General features: G+C 35.0%; 1 protein-coding gene across 9 annotated transcripts in view; it reads right to left on the bottom strand.

The window, feature by feature from the left end:
- Positions 1-6,028: 6,028 nt before the first annotated feature.
- RAPGEF4 (Rap guanine nucleotide exchange factor 4) overlaps positions 6,029-18,843 on the bottom strand; it is a 339,342-nt gene continuing 326,527 nt past the window's right edge. For all 9 annotated transcript variants that reach the window (XM_031960444.1, XM_031960441.1, XM_031960446.1 and 6 more), the window contains 2 exons: positions 11,013-11,067; positions 6,029-7,504 (listed from right to left, as the gene is read on the bottom strand). In XM_031960444.1, the coding sequence (XP_031816304.1) occupies positions 7,377-7,504; positions 11,013-11,067 (183 nt within the window). In that variant the 3' untranslated portion in view covers positions 6,029-7,376. The remainder of the gene's footprint in view (positions 7,505-11,012; positions 11,068-18,843) is intronic.

An 18,843-nucleotide genomic window follows, 5' to 3' on the forward strand; every position in this document is an offset into this window, starting at 1 on the left:
AAGAAAAGACATTAACACTGATGACCAACTGTGGGACCCAGGGTGTTGCAAAATTCTTAGTGTGTAATAGCTTAAATATGCACTAAGAATTTTGGGACACACTTAATATAATGTTATATGATATTGTCTATATTGTTACAAGTCCATGGTATTACCCACTTAGGGAATTACAAAATGAAGGATTATGTACTGGGGATAGGAAAGGTCATTATCAATGAGGGGACCAGGGAAGATTCAAGCAGCAGTTGAATGAAGGAAAGGAAAAGTAGAATCCTTTCTCTAAGGATCCAAGGCCAAAAGTTGTACTTCTAATGGACCCCTGGCCAAAAATGCAGAGAGCTACCTAAGAAGATGAATTGCAGGATAACATGTGACACATATGTGTATGTGTATATATCTATCTATCTATCTATATATAGATAGATATATATACAGATGTATATGTATATAAGCATATGTACAAGTTCTTTCTACATATAGATATATATATATATAAGCCATATATAAGTATATTTTTAAAAATGTGAATTAATAATTTATAATCATTAAGTTAATAAAGCTTAACTTCACCAGGACCTTAGGGGCACCATTTGTGTGGTTGTGTGTGTGAGGTTATATGTGTGTGTATGTTTAAGTATGACATTTGCAGACAACTTTTCATACCTTATCTCACTGAATCTTCTCATCAGCTCTATGAGATAGGAATCTCTATAAAATAAAAAGTTGGGTGTTTTGTCCAAAGTTGCATAGCTAGTGAGTGTCACAGAAGGGATTTCAACTGAGACCTTTTCTGACCCCATTCATTCGAAAACATATCACTGTGTTTAGGATAGCCCATGAATGGAACATTGAAGGTGCTATCTTGAAGGAATATGTATCCATGAACTCTTTCAGTTGACACTCACAAAAGCCATGTAAGGTTTATTGAGCAATTGTCATTATTTCCATTTTAAAAACGATTTGACTAATGCTTGGAGAAATTAAGTGACTTGTGTAATGTCACATAACTGACTGGGTGCCATGAGTGGGATTTCCTGGGACATTGAGCCCTGTGATTTTTTGACCTCCACTTATCTCTAATCTCTTGGAATCTGGTTTCAGTTGGTAGCATTCTATTGAAATAGCTCTCTTAGGGGCCACCAGTGGCCTCCTCATTTGCTAGATACAATTGCCTTTTCTCAGCTCTCCTTATCCTTGACCCTTTTTGCAGGTCTTGTCACTGTTGGCTTTCCTCTTTCCCCTGATTTTCTTTGTCATCTTGATTTTTATGTTTTAACTGTTCTGATTTTTTCCCTGCCTTCTCTGAGAGCGACGTTTCTTATTTCCTTTATTGATTCCTTTTCTTCTTTCTGGTTTAGGAGATAGTTTTAGTGAGCAAGGCAGGAGGGAATTGAATATCTGTGACTCCTCCTGTAGACAACTCTGGAGGGTGGGAGACCAAGTCTGAAGGAGTGAGACAAGAGAAACTTAGCCTACAAATCAACACAGCCAACTGTTGGGCACTTGATGGTTAAAGAAAGGTGAGGGATCCTAAAGGGATATTAGGGACTCTGTACAAAAGGACATGAGGTACAAAATTCTCAGTGCTCATGAAACTTATAATTTATTTAAGAAGACAAAAGACATATACATTAAAAGGTAACTGATAAATGAGTTTAAGTTAAAGCTTTTTTCTCAGTTTTGAGAATATTAGGAATATTGTGACTTGTCTATCCAATTCATGACATGCTTTTATGTATAACTAGAAAAAAATTGCTTATTCAAAAAAGTATTTCAGGGGCAGCTCGGTGGCGCAGCTGATAGAGTACCAGCCCTGAAGTCAGGAGGACTTGAGTTCAAATCTGGCCTCAGACACTTAATACTTCCTAGTTGTGTGATCCTGGGCAAGTCACTTAACCCCAACTGTCTCAGCCAAAATATATATATATTTAAATGGATAAAAATGAAACACTTTACCATAAGGATTCATTTTTACTGCAATGAGCCTCCTGGCCTGATATTGTACATTTTATTTTTATTATAAGTACAAAATGAAATGAGAATTATGCTTGTTTTAATTTTCTCTCACTGATAGTCACTGATCTACATTCAGATCTTCAAAAGGAAATGTCATTTAACTGAGAAGAAGCCAATTTCAGCTACATGATTATCAGAAATTGCCGGAAAAAGCTTAACTCCTCTTCAGGCTGCCAGTGACCTTGCAAAGCAGGGATATTAACTGCTTGGATGGACCATTTTCTATAGTTGCATTTGGTTAAAAAAAAAAAAAAAACATTTTTTCTTCTTCCTCCTTCTAGTTAAATTCATTATTTTTCTTATGAGTCTGTAGGACCTTGATTTTATTTTCTTTCATTTGCAAGCTTTAAATATTAACTACAGCTCTTGCCTTTATAGAGTTCCTTGGAAAATAGTGCCTTTTTGAGGAGCATTAAGTTGTTTATCTTGTCCATATAGGCCAGGGAGCAGTGTAGGTCCATATTAGTCCAAATCATGAGCTAACTAGAATTTCATATTTTGGTTGCTTCTTGTCAAAGTTTATCTTCTTAACATCATTTTCTTTCTTAGAAACTGTTAAGATAATTAGCTATTATTATTTCAAAAGAATCAAAACAGCAAGAAACCTGAAAGGTATTAGAAAAGCATGGTGAATACCCAAATAGGCAATGATAATCTGTGTAAAAGAAGCAAGTGAACATTATTAAGAACATATAAGAAAAGGAGGAGGGCTGGATATGTTTTATACTTTCAGCAAAATGACATAGTGGGTAGAGTTCTGGCCTTGGAATCAGAAAGCCATGTGTTCAAATCTGACCTTTTATATTTGTTCTGGACAAGTCCCTTAAATTTTTCTGCCTCAGTTTTCTCATTTGTAAAAGAAATTTGTGAAATTGCAAAATACAATTTGTAAAATTATATAAATTATAAAATTTGTAAAACAGTAAAGTTATCTCCCTCCCAGAGTTATTGTGAGGATCAAATGAGATATATCTGTAACATGCTTGCATAATAATTATTATTACTACACTTGTATCCAGGAAATTTAAAACTGAAAACTTCCAATATGTTGGGTACATCTTCTGTAGAGGATTTATAAACAGACCTGGACAAGGATTATGAGAAGATGAGATATCCTGGATACATTGGCTAGATTATGATAATCATCAGTAAAATGAATGCCTACATTGAAAAGATTTTTTTAATTTATGGAATAAAACAAGCATTTCCATTACATTGTATATTGAAAAAAGATGATTGTAAATAAAACAGCAAAGCTGCTATGCACAACTTGCTATTCCTTTCAAATATCCAATAAAATTATCAAGTAAATTTCTTTTTCTTTTCTTTCCTTCCCATTCCTCTCATGGCTGTCATTTGACACAAATAAGTATACATACATACATATATATCATATATATATTTAAAATCACTCTATACATACTTCTATTTATCAGTTCTTTTTCTGGATGCAGATAGCAGCTTTCTTTATATGTCCTATATAGTTAGTTTGGGCATTAGAAATAGACAAAATAACTTATTCATTTAAAATCATTCTTAAAACAATATTGCTGTTACTATATATAATCTTATTATTGCTGAAATGTTTTTACTAATTTTATTAACCTTTAAGATACAGTGAGTATATTACAGAGATACTTGAAGAAAATTCCAGCTTCTGCTACATTCTAACTGTGTAGACCCTAAGTGTCCCCAACCAGTTCTCTAAGTCCATTAATGCAGAATAGGGTTCAATTTTCATTCAGAAAAGAAATTCTCATTTTGAGTTCCCAATACTGAAGAAACCACAGGTTCAAAAAATGTAATATTCATACTAAATTAAATATAACTATTATAACTATTTATGGTTGATGCTTAATGAATATTGAATGAAATGAAAACTAAAGGAAAAGTAAATTTATGTATTATTAATAATAAATAACATAAAAATTAAAATAAACTAAAATTTTATTATATTGTATTTATTTTAAACATAAATACCCCTATTTATCAGTAGTGTCAAATTAAAATAGCAAAGGAGATTATTAATTCATACCTAAGAATTCCTTCAGGCTGCATATCGACTTAATTTTAAAATATATTATCCATGTTTTATTTTATTTTTATTTACTTTGTTAAATATTTCCCAATTACATTTTTACCTGATTCAGTGAGACTCACAAACAGTTTCCATGCTTGACTCCTTTGTTATAAACTATTTATAAAAGGAACTTTTGTGCTAATTATACTTCCTGTAGTCCAAAGTACTGTAAAAGTATTGAACATGTTCAAAACTTGTAAAATAAACAGAAAGCATTTTTATTTTTGCTCAAAAGTTGAGGAGTTTATACTCAGGTTATTGCCTGGAGGTCTGAGTACTTTCCCTCTTCTATTTCTAATCCCTGCTAGGAAAAAGCAAACTGCCCAGAGAAGATCCAGAGTATGGACAAGTGTGGATAAGAGTCAAATTTTAAAAGGTAAGGTCTAGAAATACTAATGCTGCCCATTGACTGTGCATAATAATGAATCACATGCTAGACTTAGAGGCAGCAACAGCTTGAGCTTGAAGTCTCCCCTAGACACATACTTCTCCAAGTTTGAGTTTATTTTTCAATAAAATAGGCATAATAATCTCATATAGATGAGATGAGGTTCAAGTGAAATCTCAAAGCCTCAAAAATATATACATATAATCAAAGGAATGTTCTCCCTCCTCATTGCTCTCTCTCTTGGAATTCTTAGTTTCCTTCCAGCTCAAGCATATTGCCTACTATGTGCCCGTTTCTATGCTAAATGCTTTTATAAACGTTGTAAAGCATCTAAAATTTGATTTCTGTGAATTTTCTATTCACTGGTATAAATTACAACCCTTCTATAACCCCTGAATCAATCAATGAAAAATGTCAACTTGGAGGAACTCACCAAAGTTTGTGTTTAATGGAATCTCTTTCAGGAACACAAGATTACTTCCATTCCTGGATGGGATACTGGAATAAGTCTTTGATGCAGACTATACATGAAATTTAAAACAAAATGAATGATATTTTTCTCTATTAATTCATGGAGTCTGGAATTTTAAGAGCTTTGGAAATCTCTTCCTCTTCATAAAACATTTTATTAAGCATCTGGAGGGGTGATGATAGACCTATCATAGAATCAAAGGAGTAATCTATAAACTATTTATTAGGTGTCCTGATGGTATAGATCTGTCATCTCAAGGAAAAATCTAGTATAGAAAGCCCATCAAATGACATCAACAGCTCTGCAGAGAGCAATGAATGTCAGCTTCAGGGTTTGAGAAGTGTTTTAACAATATGAATTCTACAGATTCTTGGGTGTTTGTTCTCTCCTCTGTGGGTAGTGTGGGGATCTATGGGACAGTGTAGATTTCCTCTTGTTATTTATTTTCCAATTTGGTTTAATTAAATGTTTAAAAATTAAAGATATTATGTGTCCAGCTTTGTTTGGTGAAAGGAAAATGTGAGAAAGGGGCCTTGTGAGCTGTTGTTTGCTGACCTAAAGTATGTCTTGAATCCAAGTTGTCTTAAAGTTCATTTATGAAAGGGGGAGCTGGGGTGTGTTTGTGGATACCTCCTTTTTAAACTTCAACAAATGGGTCAAAGAAGGCAATTGCAGATACCCATTAGAGGCTACTTTCAAATCCAATTCATCATACTGGTAGGGAAAGAAAGCAGGGTGTAGAAAATAGAGAGCTGGGCTCAATCAGGAAGGCCTCATTTCAAATACTACCTGAAACACACTTGCTGTGTGAATCTGGTTAATAACCTAACTTCTCAGGGTTCTCAGATAACAAGTTGCAGAACACAGGTTGATCTGCCTTGGTTGAGAGAGATTACTCATTAGGAAACCTCTAAGTGATGAAATCATGGATCTGGACCATCCCCTGCAATTGTCATAAAAAAAAAAAACATAAATAAAGATGCAAGCACATTTTCCAGCATTTTTATTTAATGAAGATCCTGAATGCTATTTACAGAAGATATATATATATATATATATATATATATATATATATACATCACATGGTTCCTACACATTAAATGCTGCCAAATTATAAAGATGAAATAAAAACCTGTACTCCAATTACATGCTAAACAAAATAAATAAAAAAGTAATGATTTTGGCACAATACTGGCTATGTAGCAAATAAATACTTTATAACTTTAATTGAAGAAACACTTTTATTTACATTCTACCTGAAAGTGCAAAACAATTGCTGAAAATTAAGATATCTGTAATAGTGTTTAAATCCAGAAAATATTTTTTTTTGCCAGTAACAACAATTTGCAATTATAGTAAAATGTTTTTTAATGCCCAGGAAAATATTCTTATTTTGAAAAAAAAAAAAAGATGTTTTGTGCATATTGTGCTCTTTTTTCAATGTCATTTTCTACCTTTGCTATGACAATTTTAACAACCTTAGTACTCGAATTCTTATGTAATCCTGATTTGGTCAGTTTTTTAAAAAGGTTATATTGTAAACATAAATATAATTCTAGTTATCCTTCAAAAACTTAGAGACCAGTCCTTCCAAGTTTACATAAACAGCTCCAATGTTGTACAGTAGTATGCAAACTCAAGTTCTCTCAGAGGTGAAGCCATGAGGATGAGAATATCATCCCTAACTCTATCTTGACCTTCCACGGATCTTTGTTAACAACAATCACTTCGTGGATTCAAAACCATGGAATCTATTCCTACTGCCCTCTCTTAGAGACGTTCCCCGTCAGTTCTGCCAGTATCTTCCTCCTATACAAAGGTGTTGGAGACATGTAGGGTTTTACCATGTGCTTGTCACTGACTATAGATCTATTGGATTTTACTGTAGTTTTTATATTACAGCAAAGACAGTGATGTACTTCAAATTGAGTTAAGCTGTATACCAACCGGGCATTCCTGAAGCTACAAGCATTTCACAAACCAAATATCTTCCTCTTTTTCTAATGTCTCATGTTCCAATAGGGTTGAGAGCCTTGGAAGCACTTTTACCTACACGGTCTTTTTGATCCTCACAACAGCCCTGTGAGGTAGGCAGAACAGCTTTTATTATCCCCATTTTACAGATGAGGAGACGGAGGCTCAGAGAGATTGAGCTACCCAAAGCCACACAGCTAGTCAGGGGCAGAGCTGAGACTAGAACCCAGACCTCCCAGCACCTAGTTCAATACTCTTTCCACAATGTCACATTGTCTTCATTGCCATGTAGCTGGTGTGCTGGGCAGCGCCCAGGGATTGTTTTCACTAATATTTTGTTTGTTTCATAAAGTTCCATATGGCAGTACAGTTGTAATAGAAATAGCATTTTTTTTTAGGCAGATTGTGGACCGGAAATGAACCATTGTTTTAGTCCCTTTAAATCTTCATGCTCGGCGAGGCTCTAATCTGTGTGACATCTGGGATAATGTTCTCTGGTTGTCAATCACGTTTAATTGTCGGACATAGCCCCGGATGTCCTGATGGTTCTTATTAGCAAGGGCTGCGTCAGGATCTGATGACACAGGAAAAGAGCACAGGTTATTACATAGTCAACCTATTTAATATCAAATGACTTTATTCTTTTCAACTATTTACTGACTTTAATGCTGGGAGTCAACAAATCTTTCAATGTACCCGTAGCCCCTGACAAGTTGCTACTGTACTATTTTCATGGTCAATATTAAAGTGATCAATTTATCTTTTAATGATAATCACTATACTATTTTAACTTATTAATATTTAATAGGAGACATTAAAAGTAATTTCTTCTAATGATTTTCTCTTCCTTTTTCAAACTTCCTCATTTGATGTTTTCCCTAGCATCTTGCCAGAGTGAATATCACATCAACTCTCTGAGGGCACATCTAACATTGATAACATTCTAAAATTTACTGATTTGTCTTTTTCCTTCTTTTATCAATCTAACTTGAAGCCTTTCTTTTCTAGATAAGAATTAATCTAACCTCTGCTAGCTGTGGATTTTACTGTTTACTGACTAATGTTTTTAATTTTCATTTGGGCCAAGGTTAAAGAAGTAAGCCCTGAGTTTGAAGGAGCAATTTCCTCTCTTGCTTGTACGACCTGCCTGCAAAACTGAAATATTTACTTTTGTTCTAATGCCACTCCTGGAGTGGCTGGATTCATGATACCAAATGTTCACTTCCCTCATTATATAAAAGTACCTGTTTTCACTTTATTGAGGCCTCTGTACGTAAAAGAAGCTTAGATTTTATTGTGGTTTATAAATCTCCTTTCTTACATCCCTGTGAAGTAGGCAGTCAAACATCATTCTCATTTTACTGATGAAGAAATTGAGGCTCCACAAGCTGACCAAAGTAAAAAAAACAGCTGGTAGGTAATGACACTGCGTTGTGGTTCTGAGTCTTTCATAGTTAAGTCTCTTTTTATTATACCACTCTTCTCTATTTGAAAAAATAAAGCCCCAATCCAGAAGGTTGACGCCACTCTTCCTGCTAAACAACATTCCCTGACCCAGCTGAGGCCCGGTATTTCAGAGGGTGCTCCACTACTCTATGGTAGGACTCCAGAATTCCAGGTTTATAGTACCGTAGGGGAAGGAAATCTAAAGGATCACCTAGTCCAACACTTTTATATTTATTAGAGGCCCACAGAAGCTGTCACTTGTGTCCAAGGTCACAAGGTGGATTAGTGGTAGAGCCAGGGCTATGCATCTTAGTTCAGGCTCTTTCCCCTATGCCATGCTGCCTTTTGTAAACCCTCTCTTTTCCTCTCCTCTCTCTCTCTCTCTCTTTCTCTCTCTCTCTCTCTCTCTCTCTCTCTCTCTCTCTCTCTCTCTCTCTCTCTCTCTCTCTCTCTCTCTCTCTCTCTCTCTCTCTTTCTGTATCTTTCTCTCTCTGTCTCTCTGTCTGTCTGTCTGTCTCTCTCTCACACACACACACAGATGCTTCCTCCCTTTCTTCTCACTATTCCCAAAAGCAAAGGGAATGCACCTTTTGCAAAACGGATGAAGGAGAGCATTTAGGGCTGAACAGAGATTCAGAAGCCCTTACTTGGATAAGAAGAAACTCATCAGGATACCAATCATCCAGAATTAATCCCTCACTGGACTGAGCGAGGAACACATTGAGTTTAATTTCATCTCTTTTTGCTGGCAATATACCCTCCCCGTACAATATACTGTAATTACATTGTCCATAGTGTTGCAATGTTTATAACTCTATTCCTATAGCTTTATCTATAGATTGTTGACTTCAGAGCTGAGCAGCTGTTGTTTACCAGCAGTTATGGATAACTTCAACAAATGCAGTACACATTATTTTACAAACTGGTTTTTCTTCTCCTCTTGGAGAAAATGTAGCAGAATGCAAATGTGCAGATCCCTAGGGCCCACCCTCTCCTTCATGCAGGGTATATTTACAGGAAGGTCTATGGAACTCTGTCAGAGGTACTTCTAGTGGTGCCTCTTTTTTCATTATCTAATTACTATTCCTTAAGGAATGCCAGTCTCTCCCAGACCCGGACAGAATCTGAGTGCAATAGTTTGGTGACTCCTCTGACCTATTTAGTCTATTCTCATGGGGAAGCACATAATAGGGACTCCAAGGGCATCTGTCTTTAGAGATGGTATTTACCTGCCCTTCCCAATCTCCCAGTTCCCCAGTAGTGTCGATCTTTGCCACACTAACCCTTATTTTTTCCCTAGTTCCTTCTCTCCTCAAGCAGTGAGTCTAAAATAAAAATAGGTTAATAGAACATCAGCATCTTAAGTGACCCTAGGACAGCTGAAGTCCTGAGAAGAAAAGAAACAACTCTTCCCCAGGTGATATCTATTAGGATAGAGATGCAATATTGCCTGGTGATTAGAGACTGGACTTGGAGGAAGAAAGCCCTCAGAGCTACCTCTGACACAGGTTAATCACTCTGTGTCTCAATTTCCTCATTTATAAAATGGGGGTTATATTTATAGCATTTACCTCACAGGGCTACTGTGAAGAACAAATGAAATAACATATGTGAACTGCTCTGTAAACTATAAAGCATCACACAAATGTTAGTTATATTTATTGTGATGTATCACAGGGACAAAAATCATAGTAATGCTTAGTGATAATGACAGTCTTTATGTCTATAAAGGCAACTACAATTCATAGCATTTATCAGAGAGGATGGCACCAAGTAGACGTATAGAGTCACTTCTATGACATATTAATTATGGGTTAATATCCAAATTTCTAAAAATGACTAATGAAATAAAGTCAACAATCACAACATACCACAAAGTACACCTCCTCCCTTCTCCAGCCCAGTTGAAGGGTGGCAGATTTCTCTCACCCACCTATCTAGCAACCCACCTACTCAGGACCTACATCAAAGCTAGGAGCAAGGTGCCAAGATAACATGGTGCTCCAGGCTAAATTCAGTGACACCACATTATTGTGATTCTGTTCATGCATTTTATTGTGCCAATTACTCTGGCACTTTACAAAAATTAAACCCATCTGGTGAATATAAGGAACAAAAAAATACTGTTTCTTTGCATAGTACTTTTTGCAAATATATCACAAACATTAATTAATTCTCACAACGCTCCTGGACCGATGATATATATTATCTTCTCCTGTTTATAAATGATGGAACTGAGTCATAAAAGGTTTAAGTGAATTACCCAACATCAAACAATGAGTCAGAGGAAGAGCTGGGATAAGGCTGGATTAGCTGGGCAAGCTTGGCATAATCTTTTTCTATGTAACATCAAAGGCCATGTGAGGAACATCAGAATAGTATTCTTAAATTATTCTCTCCTCCCCCCTACCCCTGTTTAAATTCATTCTTAGAATAGTTTTCCTATTTTTCCTATTTAGTTTTACAATAACCTAAATGCAAAGGAAAGCCCTAAATCCAACAGGCCTTTAAGTCCTCTGGGAGTTTGAAGTATAATGTTGATATAGTCACCAAGTTATCTGGCATCTTGAGCTTTATTAATATTCTTATTAAAAACATAGTCATGCCATCGAGAAAGTATGTAGTGTATGACTTACTGAAAGGCTGGCTCCTGCAGTACCTCACCGTTCTGACCGTGTTAGCAATCATGCGCTAAAAAGAAGGGGGAAAAATCACATCAGTATAGCAAGTGATAGAATCTGCCAAGAAAACAACCATTATTTATTGCAGCTATAGTTGATGTGATGAGCAATCATACCTTTTATAATGTATATGACCCAGAGGCTTCTCAGAAATAATTTAGAAATAATATTGATTCAAGTTACATTACTTTAGGGAAAAAAACTAAAATTCCACAAAGATGATAAATTCTAATTTGTTAGGTGAGATGTTGAGGAGTAGTTCTAAACTCATTCTACACCTGTGTTTTACCTCCTCCCCACTTTTATTTGATAAAATAAGCAAAGGAAAAAAAAGCCCCAACATCACTATTCTTGGAGCTGTACTTTACTATGGACAGTTAGATAGCTCAGTGCTGAGTCTGAAAGTCAGGAAAACTCATCTTCCTGAGTTCAAATCTGGCCTCAGATACTTCCTAGCTAGTCACTTAACCAAAACGAGCTAGAGAAGGAGATAGCAAAGTACTCTAGTATCTGTGCCAAGAAAAATTCCAAATGGGGTCAGGAAGAGTCAGACATGACTGCAAAACAACTGGACAATAATAACAATTCCACGCTGCTATTGATGAGCTTTCATGTCCCCTTCAGGGTTCCTAGGTGATCATATTTAACCATCTGACAATTTCCCTAGAACTGGATTAGACCAAAAAAGCATGTCTTAAGAGAAGAACCTGAACATGGTCTCACAAAATCAACTTCTACATGGAAGTCTTAACCTTTTGTTAACTCAACTAAAATTTATCCTGACCTTGCTCACTTTGAAAAATGTTAAATACCAGGCCCTGGAGATGCTAAGATAAAAATAGAACAATCCCTCCTTTCAATAACTTACATTCTATTCTGTTAAGGAGACAAGTTGTATTCAAATAAATACAATTAAAATGTACAAAATAAATATGTCATCAAGAGAGATAATAATTAAACTCATGAAATTGAGGAGATCACCAAGGGAAGAGTGTCAAGAGAACATACGAGGACCTAGGACAGAACTATAGGGTACATGATTGTTAGGAAGTCCCCTATGGATAATGAATCAGCAAAGGAGGCAAAGTAGATGCTGTCAAATAGGTAGAAAATTAGGAAACAGCATCATGAAAACCAAGAAAGGTTTAATTTCTAGGAGGAAAAGAATGGACAACTTTGTCAAATGCTCCAAAGAAATCAAAAAAGCTAAGAAAAAGCTATCAGATATAGCAATGGAAAAATCATTAGGAACTTTGGAAAAGTGATGCATTTTCAATTAAGTGATAGGCATTGAAGCTAGTCTATACAAGGCATATAGAAAGTGATTTACAGAGAAAGAGAGTATACCTATAAATGGAATGGAGGAAGAGGAAAGGGGATGGAGGAAAATTTGGGATGAAGAAAAGAGTTTGAATGGAAGCTGGATTTGGGGCTGAATCTTGAAAAAAGCTAATGATGTTAAGAGGTAGAGATGAAAAGGGAGAGCATTACAGACATGGGAAGCATAGGAGATTGTATGCTAAAGTTGGACAAGAACTAATAGACTTACCTTAAAAAAGCAATAATTGAAAGTTATGAAAATACAATTTTATGTTAATTAAAAAGAGAAAATTAGAGCTATCACTTGGGAGATAGAAAGTTCTCTTCTCTGGAGGGAGAGCAAGGAGAGAAGAGATGTTTAAATATCAAGAGAATGATTACTTTGGAGGGTGTTACAGAGTTCAGTTATAGATTAGAAAAGATGACTTCGTATGTATTTATAAGTGATAATCTTCCCCATCCCAAAGAAGTAATCTTTTCCACTTCTCTGATCCAATGCCAGAAATTCTCCCATTTCTTTTTGTTGAGGAATTATGGCCATTGCTCTTTACTGCAAACACACCTGACAGGAGTAGTACATTGAACTCCTTGAAGCTACGGACACTATATGTGGAAGGAGCTGATCAAAGTCTTTCTAATAGTTGGTTGAGGGCAGCTCATTTCAGAGTGAGACACTCAAGTTTTGATAAGGAGTGTGGTGAGGGGTCACTTCTCAGGGAGAGAACGCCTGGATGGAGAACTTTAGTCATAGGTTAGGAAAGGTCCTTTGTAGCCAGGGCATCTGGGAGGAGCTGGGAACAAGAGTTCAAAAATAAAGACACCAAAAGAGGATGTGGGAGAACATTCTGTTTCCTCCTCTTGATTCTTTTGCTTGTGGCCTGCAGCAGGTATGATGACATCTGCTGAAATATGGAACTTCAGGGTCAATGGCTGAAGCTCTAAAGCTGATCCTTCACATGGGGATTACAGAAGGTTTTATGCTGAGATATAGACTAGTATTTCCCAATCTAAACGAGGCTGTGAGCAAGTGAAACATCAAGAGGGAAGTAAGGCACAGGATCAAGAAAGAATTAGTTTTGTAAAATGAACAGTTTTTTTAAGAAGTAAAATTCTGAACTTTACAGAACTTTACAAAACTTTAAAAAAGAACTTTACAGAAAAATACTGGCTGGTAGACTGATGGTTGGAAAATGAGGATATGGGATGATTGGCTCATAGAATAGTAGCATTTAGAGCCAAAAAGCAGTTTAGAAATTATGAAGACAACTAGGGGCCCTCTTCAATCATCTTGGGAAGTCATTGCCTTGAGAAGTCATATAGATTAATAATGGTCACAGGTCTGTGCCAGTGGGCCCCAGCTTAGAAAACACATAAAACAAACAAAAAAATGTTTTTAAAAAAAAAAAAAAAACATTAGAGATTTGAGTGAAAGTATAAATTGAAAATCTTGTCCCTAATTTTGGTTCATTTTTCTGTAAGTTACCTAACTGAAGCTATTTGTAAGATTCTCTTCAGGAAAGGCTATTGAAACTTTAAGAGATTTTTTAAAAATCTATTTGCCTACCTGATATTATAGCAACTAATATCAGCTAGTTTGTTTTTGTAATTGTTTCCCTGTCTTTGATTAATAGTAATACTAAAATGCAAAGTGAAGTGAGCAAAACCAGAACATTGTGCACAATACAAGATTGTAATGATGATTATCTATGTAAGACTTAGCTTCTTTGATCAATACAATGATCCAAGATAATTCTAAAGGATTAATGATGAAAAATGCTATCTACCTCAAAAGGAAAATTGATAAACTCTGAATGCAAATTGAAGCATAATTTTTCTACTTTGTTTTTCTTGCTTTTTTTTGGTAACATGGCTATTATGGAAATACGTTTTGCATGATTTCACATGTATAATTGATATCATATTGCTTGCCTTCTCAATGGATAATGAAGGAGACAACTGGGAACTCAAATGTTTTAAAAATGAATTTTAAAAATAAGTAAATAAATATAATAGAAGATTGATAACATAATGATGATGATGAATAGCATTTATACATGGTTTTCCAAAAGTCTTAATAAAGTTTTAAGATAGCTTAAACCTGCATAGCATTGTAAGATTTGAAAAACACTTCATATATATTATCTTATTTCATCCTCATAACAACCCTGGGAAGCAAGCAATATTATTATCTCCATATTATAGATCAGGAAACCAAGGCTAAGAGAGTTTAAGTAACTTATTGAAAGGTCACTCATCTAGTACCTAAAGCAGTATTTGAACCAAATGAAAGCAACACTATTTTAATAAATAAAAGCATCATGAAAAATGCCAAAGTTACCATAGTTGGTTTTTTAAGTGATGAACATGGAATCAGAAGCTCTGGGTTTGAATCTTGCCTGTTATTTCCTACCTTCCTATTGCAAATCTAGCATTTGTCTTCTATTCCACCAAGTTCTAAATACTATCAAAGGAAAATAACAGATATAAAGTTTATGGAACTGGGAACTTTTTGCAGAGGAGCCAGCCCATTCTTGGGAATTTTCTAGCTGGGATATTTGCAAATTGCTCCTTCACCAAGAATCAAGGTGATGAGATAGCAGAAAGAAGACCGAATAGACAGCAATGAGGCATCTCAAAGATATCAGTTATCTCAATCAATAGACTGATCTTTCTCTTTGACTTCTTACAGAAAGTGACTAAAAGATTCCCGTTATTTGACTGACAGGATAATAGATTTATAATTTGAATGGTCTTTAGAGACTCCCTGGTTCATCCAACCCCACACTACCTCAATTTTTCAAACAGGGAATTACCATTCTTAGGTCAATGGCTTGCCTAGGATCTCATAGATAGGAAATAACAGGCAAGATTCAAACTCACGGCTTCTGATTTTCATGTCCAGAAGTTTAAAAAAAACCCCAACAACTATACTTTGGCACGCTTCATGATATTTATTAAAATAATATTGTGATCATTTAGTAAACTCCTCTCATTCTTTCATTCTGAGATCTAGGCCATACTTTAAAATATTTTGCAGAAAAATTAGTAGTAACAGTTCAGTCCTGGGTATAATGGGACAAGCACTAAAAAACCCAAAATTTTGAGCCCTTCTTGAAGTGCTATAGTCTTCTAGAAAGTGCTAAAACAATTTGTTTTACTTACTCTTGACAGTTTCAAATCAACTTGTAATTATGTTCATAGAGTTCTTGGGTTTGTCTTGGCAGGTAGATGCCAAGTATTTTATTTTGTTTACAGTCATTTTAAATGGAATTTCTCTTTCTATTTTTTGCTGATGGGCTTTGTCAGTGATATATAGAAATGCTGATGATTTATGGGAGTTTATTTTATATGCTGCAACTTTGCTAAAGCTGTTAATTGTTTCGAGTAGATTTTTGATGATTTTCTAGGATTCTCTAAGTATATCATAATATCATCTACAAAGATTAATAGTTTTATTTCTTTATTGCCTATTCTAATTCCTTTAGTTTCTTTTTGCTAATCAACATTTCTAGTACAGTGTCAATAATAGTGATAATGGGCATTCTCGTTTCATTTCACCCCGGATCTTATTGGGAATGTGTCCAGCTTCTCTCCATTACAAATAATGCTTGTTGTTGGTTTTGGATAGATACTGCTTATTATTTTAAGGACAGTTTCCTTTATTCTTCTGCTCTATAGTGTTTTTAATAGGAATGGGTACTATATTTTGCCAAAAGCCTTTTCTGAATCTATTGAATTATCAAATGATTTCTGTTGATTTTGTTATTGATAAGGTTGATTATGGTAATAGTTTTCCTGATATTGAATCAGCCCTGCATTCTTGGAGTAAATCATACATATTATGCTGCTGATAGATTGCTATAATCTCTTTGCTAATATTTTATTTAAAATTTTTGTGTCAATATTCATTAGGGAGATTGTTCTGTAATTTTCTTTCCCTGTTTTGGCTCTTCCTGGTTTAAGTTACCAGTACTAAATTTGCATCATAGAAGGAATTTGGCAATACTCCTTCTTTACCTATTTTTCCAAGTAGTTTACATAGTATTGGAATTAATTGTTCTTTAAATGTTTGGTAGAATTCACTTGTGAATCCATCTGGCCCTGGAGATTTTTCCCTAGGGAGTTCATTAATGACTTGTTCAATTTCTAGTTTCAATCAACTTGTTATGAGACTTTTGACCAGCAGAGACCCACCAAACACTTCTTTTATATCCCCTTGAGTAGCTTTATAGCTGTGAGTCAGATGAACAAAAACAAGCAATGGATTCTCTTTTGTAGTTAAGCTGATCTAAAGGAAGGTAGGTAGATAAGTAGGTAGGTAGATAAGTAGGCAGTAAGGTAGATAGGTTGATTGTAGATGTGGGTAACAGGTAGTATAGACTAGTGGACAGATAACTTTGAAGCTAGAAATACCTGGGTTCAAATCCTGCTTGGACACATGTGGGCTGAGTAATTGTGGCCAAATTGCTTAACCTCTTAGTGCTAAGATTCTAAGTTGCATGGGTAGACTGAGTTTGATCACTTGGGAGTTCCCTATAACAATGAAATCACAAATTCAGTCAATCTCTCTCTAGCTATAAAAACATTCTACCTCTAATGTGCTGCTCCACACTGATGTGTGATTTACTGAACTTTCAAGTCTAATGCCTTCTAGGTTAAAGTATGTTTCAAGGTTGATATTAATTCTTTTTAAAGTCTTTGGTTAAATTCAGATGATTGGAAGGAAATTTTTTGTTTTCATTTCTTCCTAGTTTAAATTCTTTTTTAAAAACAGACACACATATAAATGTGTGTATATATATATATATGTATATATATATATATACAAAATATAGGTATTATATATATATGTATGTATGTAAACATCATTCCATAATAGAGAATATTATTATGAGGTTTTTTTTTAACATGGCATTTTAACATTAGTGAGGACTCCTCAGTCTTTGTGTGCTTTTTCAACGAGGTTTTAGCTGCTTATATTCTAAAGGTGGCTCCATAGAGATGGTGAATTAACTTTAACAATAGCAAGAAAATTGATAAGACTCCACACAGGGAAAGTGACTCTCAAGCTCTGGAGCTGCCGTGTTCCCCCTACCCCCTACACCTCCCCCTGGCCTCTCGCCTTACCAGACTATAGAAAATGAATTTGAGAGAGACTCAATGGTCTTCAAAAAAATCAATTCATACAAGATGAAAATGATTCATAGAAGATTCCCAATTTTTTATATTAAAAAGAATACACATAAGATCTTGGTGACTACTGCTATTCTAAGGACATTGGTAAGTATTAAGTGACATAAGTCTGAACTATCCAAGCTCAGATATTTTCTCATGGACAAAGGCAGAAATGGTAAAGTTCAAGTGTACTTTTATAAAAGATCCTGAAACTAATACATCTTTTGGTCAGCATGAGAAATATATTACAAATACATTCAAGAAAATGCGGCATACAATGTATAATTAGCCTCTGATATATAGAGCCCTCAAATAAACAGTAACTATGATAATTTTCATGCTAATTTACTTTAAGTTGTTTTTTCCACTTCTCCAAAGGCTTTGCATCTGAAGGGCACAAGTATATTCCATGCAGAATTATTGTAATTCTTCTGATATTGAATGGAGTGTAATTACTGGAAACCCTGGGAAATGCTGCCTGTATTCCCCTCTGAAGAATAATAAAACAATTAGCAGGGGTCAGAAACCTCTTCCTATACCATTTTGTAGGAAGTAATTGTTCTGCTTTTTAGTTTTGAAAGCTAAAACATTTCATTCTGACTTCAGTTTTAGACTACTCTTTAGAGCTATGCTCTGAGGCTTCGTAATTTTTACCTCATTATGTAGTTTAAAATGTGAGAACAATTGTTTAAATCAGTAATTTTCAGCTCGAGAGTTTGGTTCTACCTTTCTAAATCTTTGATTAATTTTAACAATGGTTTTAATTTTGATATATTCTTTTTAATTGCACTCAAAGATAACTTTAGTTACATCTTTAAAATTCAAACCTTGCTTTTGCACGGGGGTCTATTTCTTTGCTTCATTAGGTCAGCACAGTACTGTCAATGGGATGTAACCTGGTTTGGAGCAAATGAACTCTGCCAATGTCTCTTCAAAAAACACATAACCCTGGTGGGGGTTTTATCATGCAGAAGAAGGACTGGACTTAACATTTTAAGGTTAGGTAGTTCTCCAATCATTGGCAGATAACTCTTTCCCTCAAAATTCATCGGAATAAATTTGGGCTAAAGAGTTGAAATATAGGGCCAGCAATCTGGAGCTGAAAGGGCCTTAGAAATCTAATGCAACCTCTTCATTTTATAGTTGAGAAGCAGGAGGTCCAGGCAGGTTAAGTGATTTGCATTGGTAGTAAGTAGGGAAGACAAGTCTTGCACCCAGGTCTGACTCCAAAAGTTTAGCTCTCTCCACTGTACCATGGAACTTCAGCAATATTTTTCAGCTCTCTGATCCT

Source organism: Sarcophilus harrisii, chromosome 3 (assembly GCF_902635505.1).
Source record: "Sarcophilus harrisii chromosome 3, mSarHar1.11, whole genome shotgun sequence".
Taxonomy (NCBI): domain Eukaryota; kingdom Metazoa; phylum Chordata; class Mammalia; order Dasyuromorphia; family Dasyuridae; genus Sarcophilus; species Sarcophilus harrisii.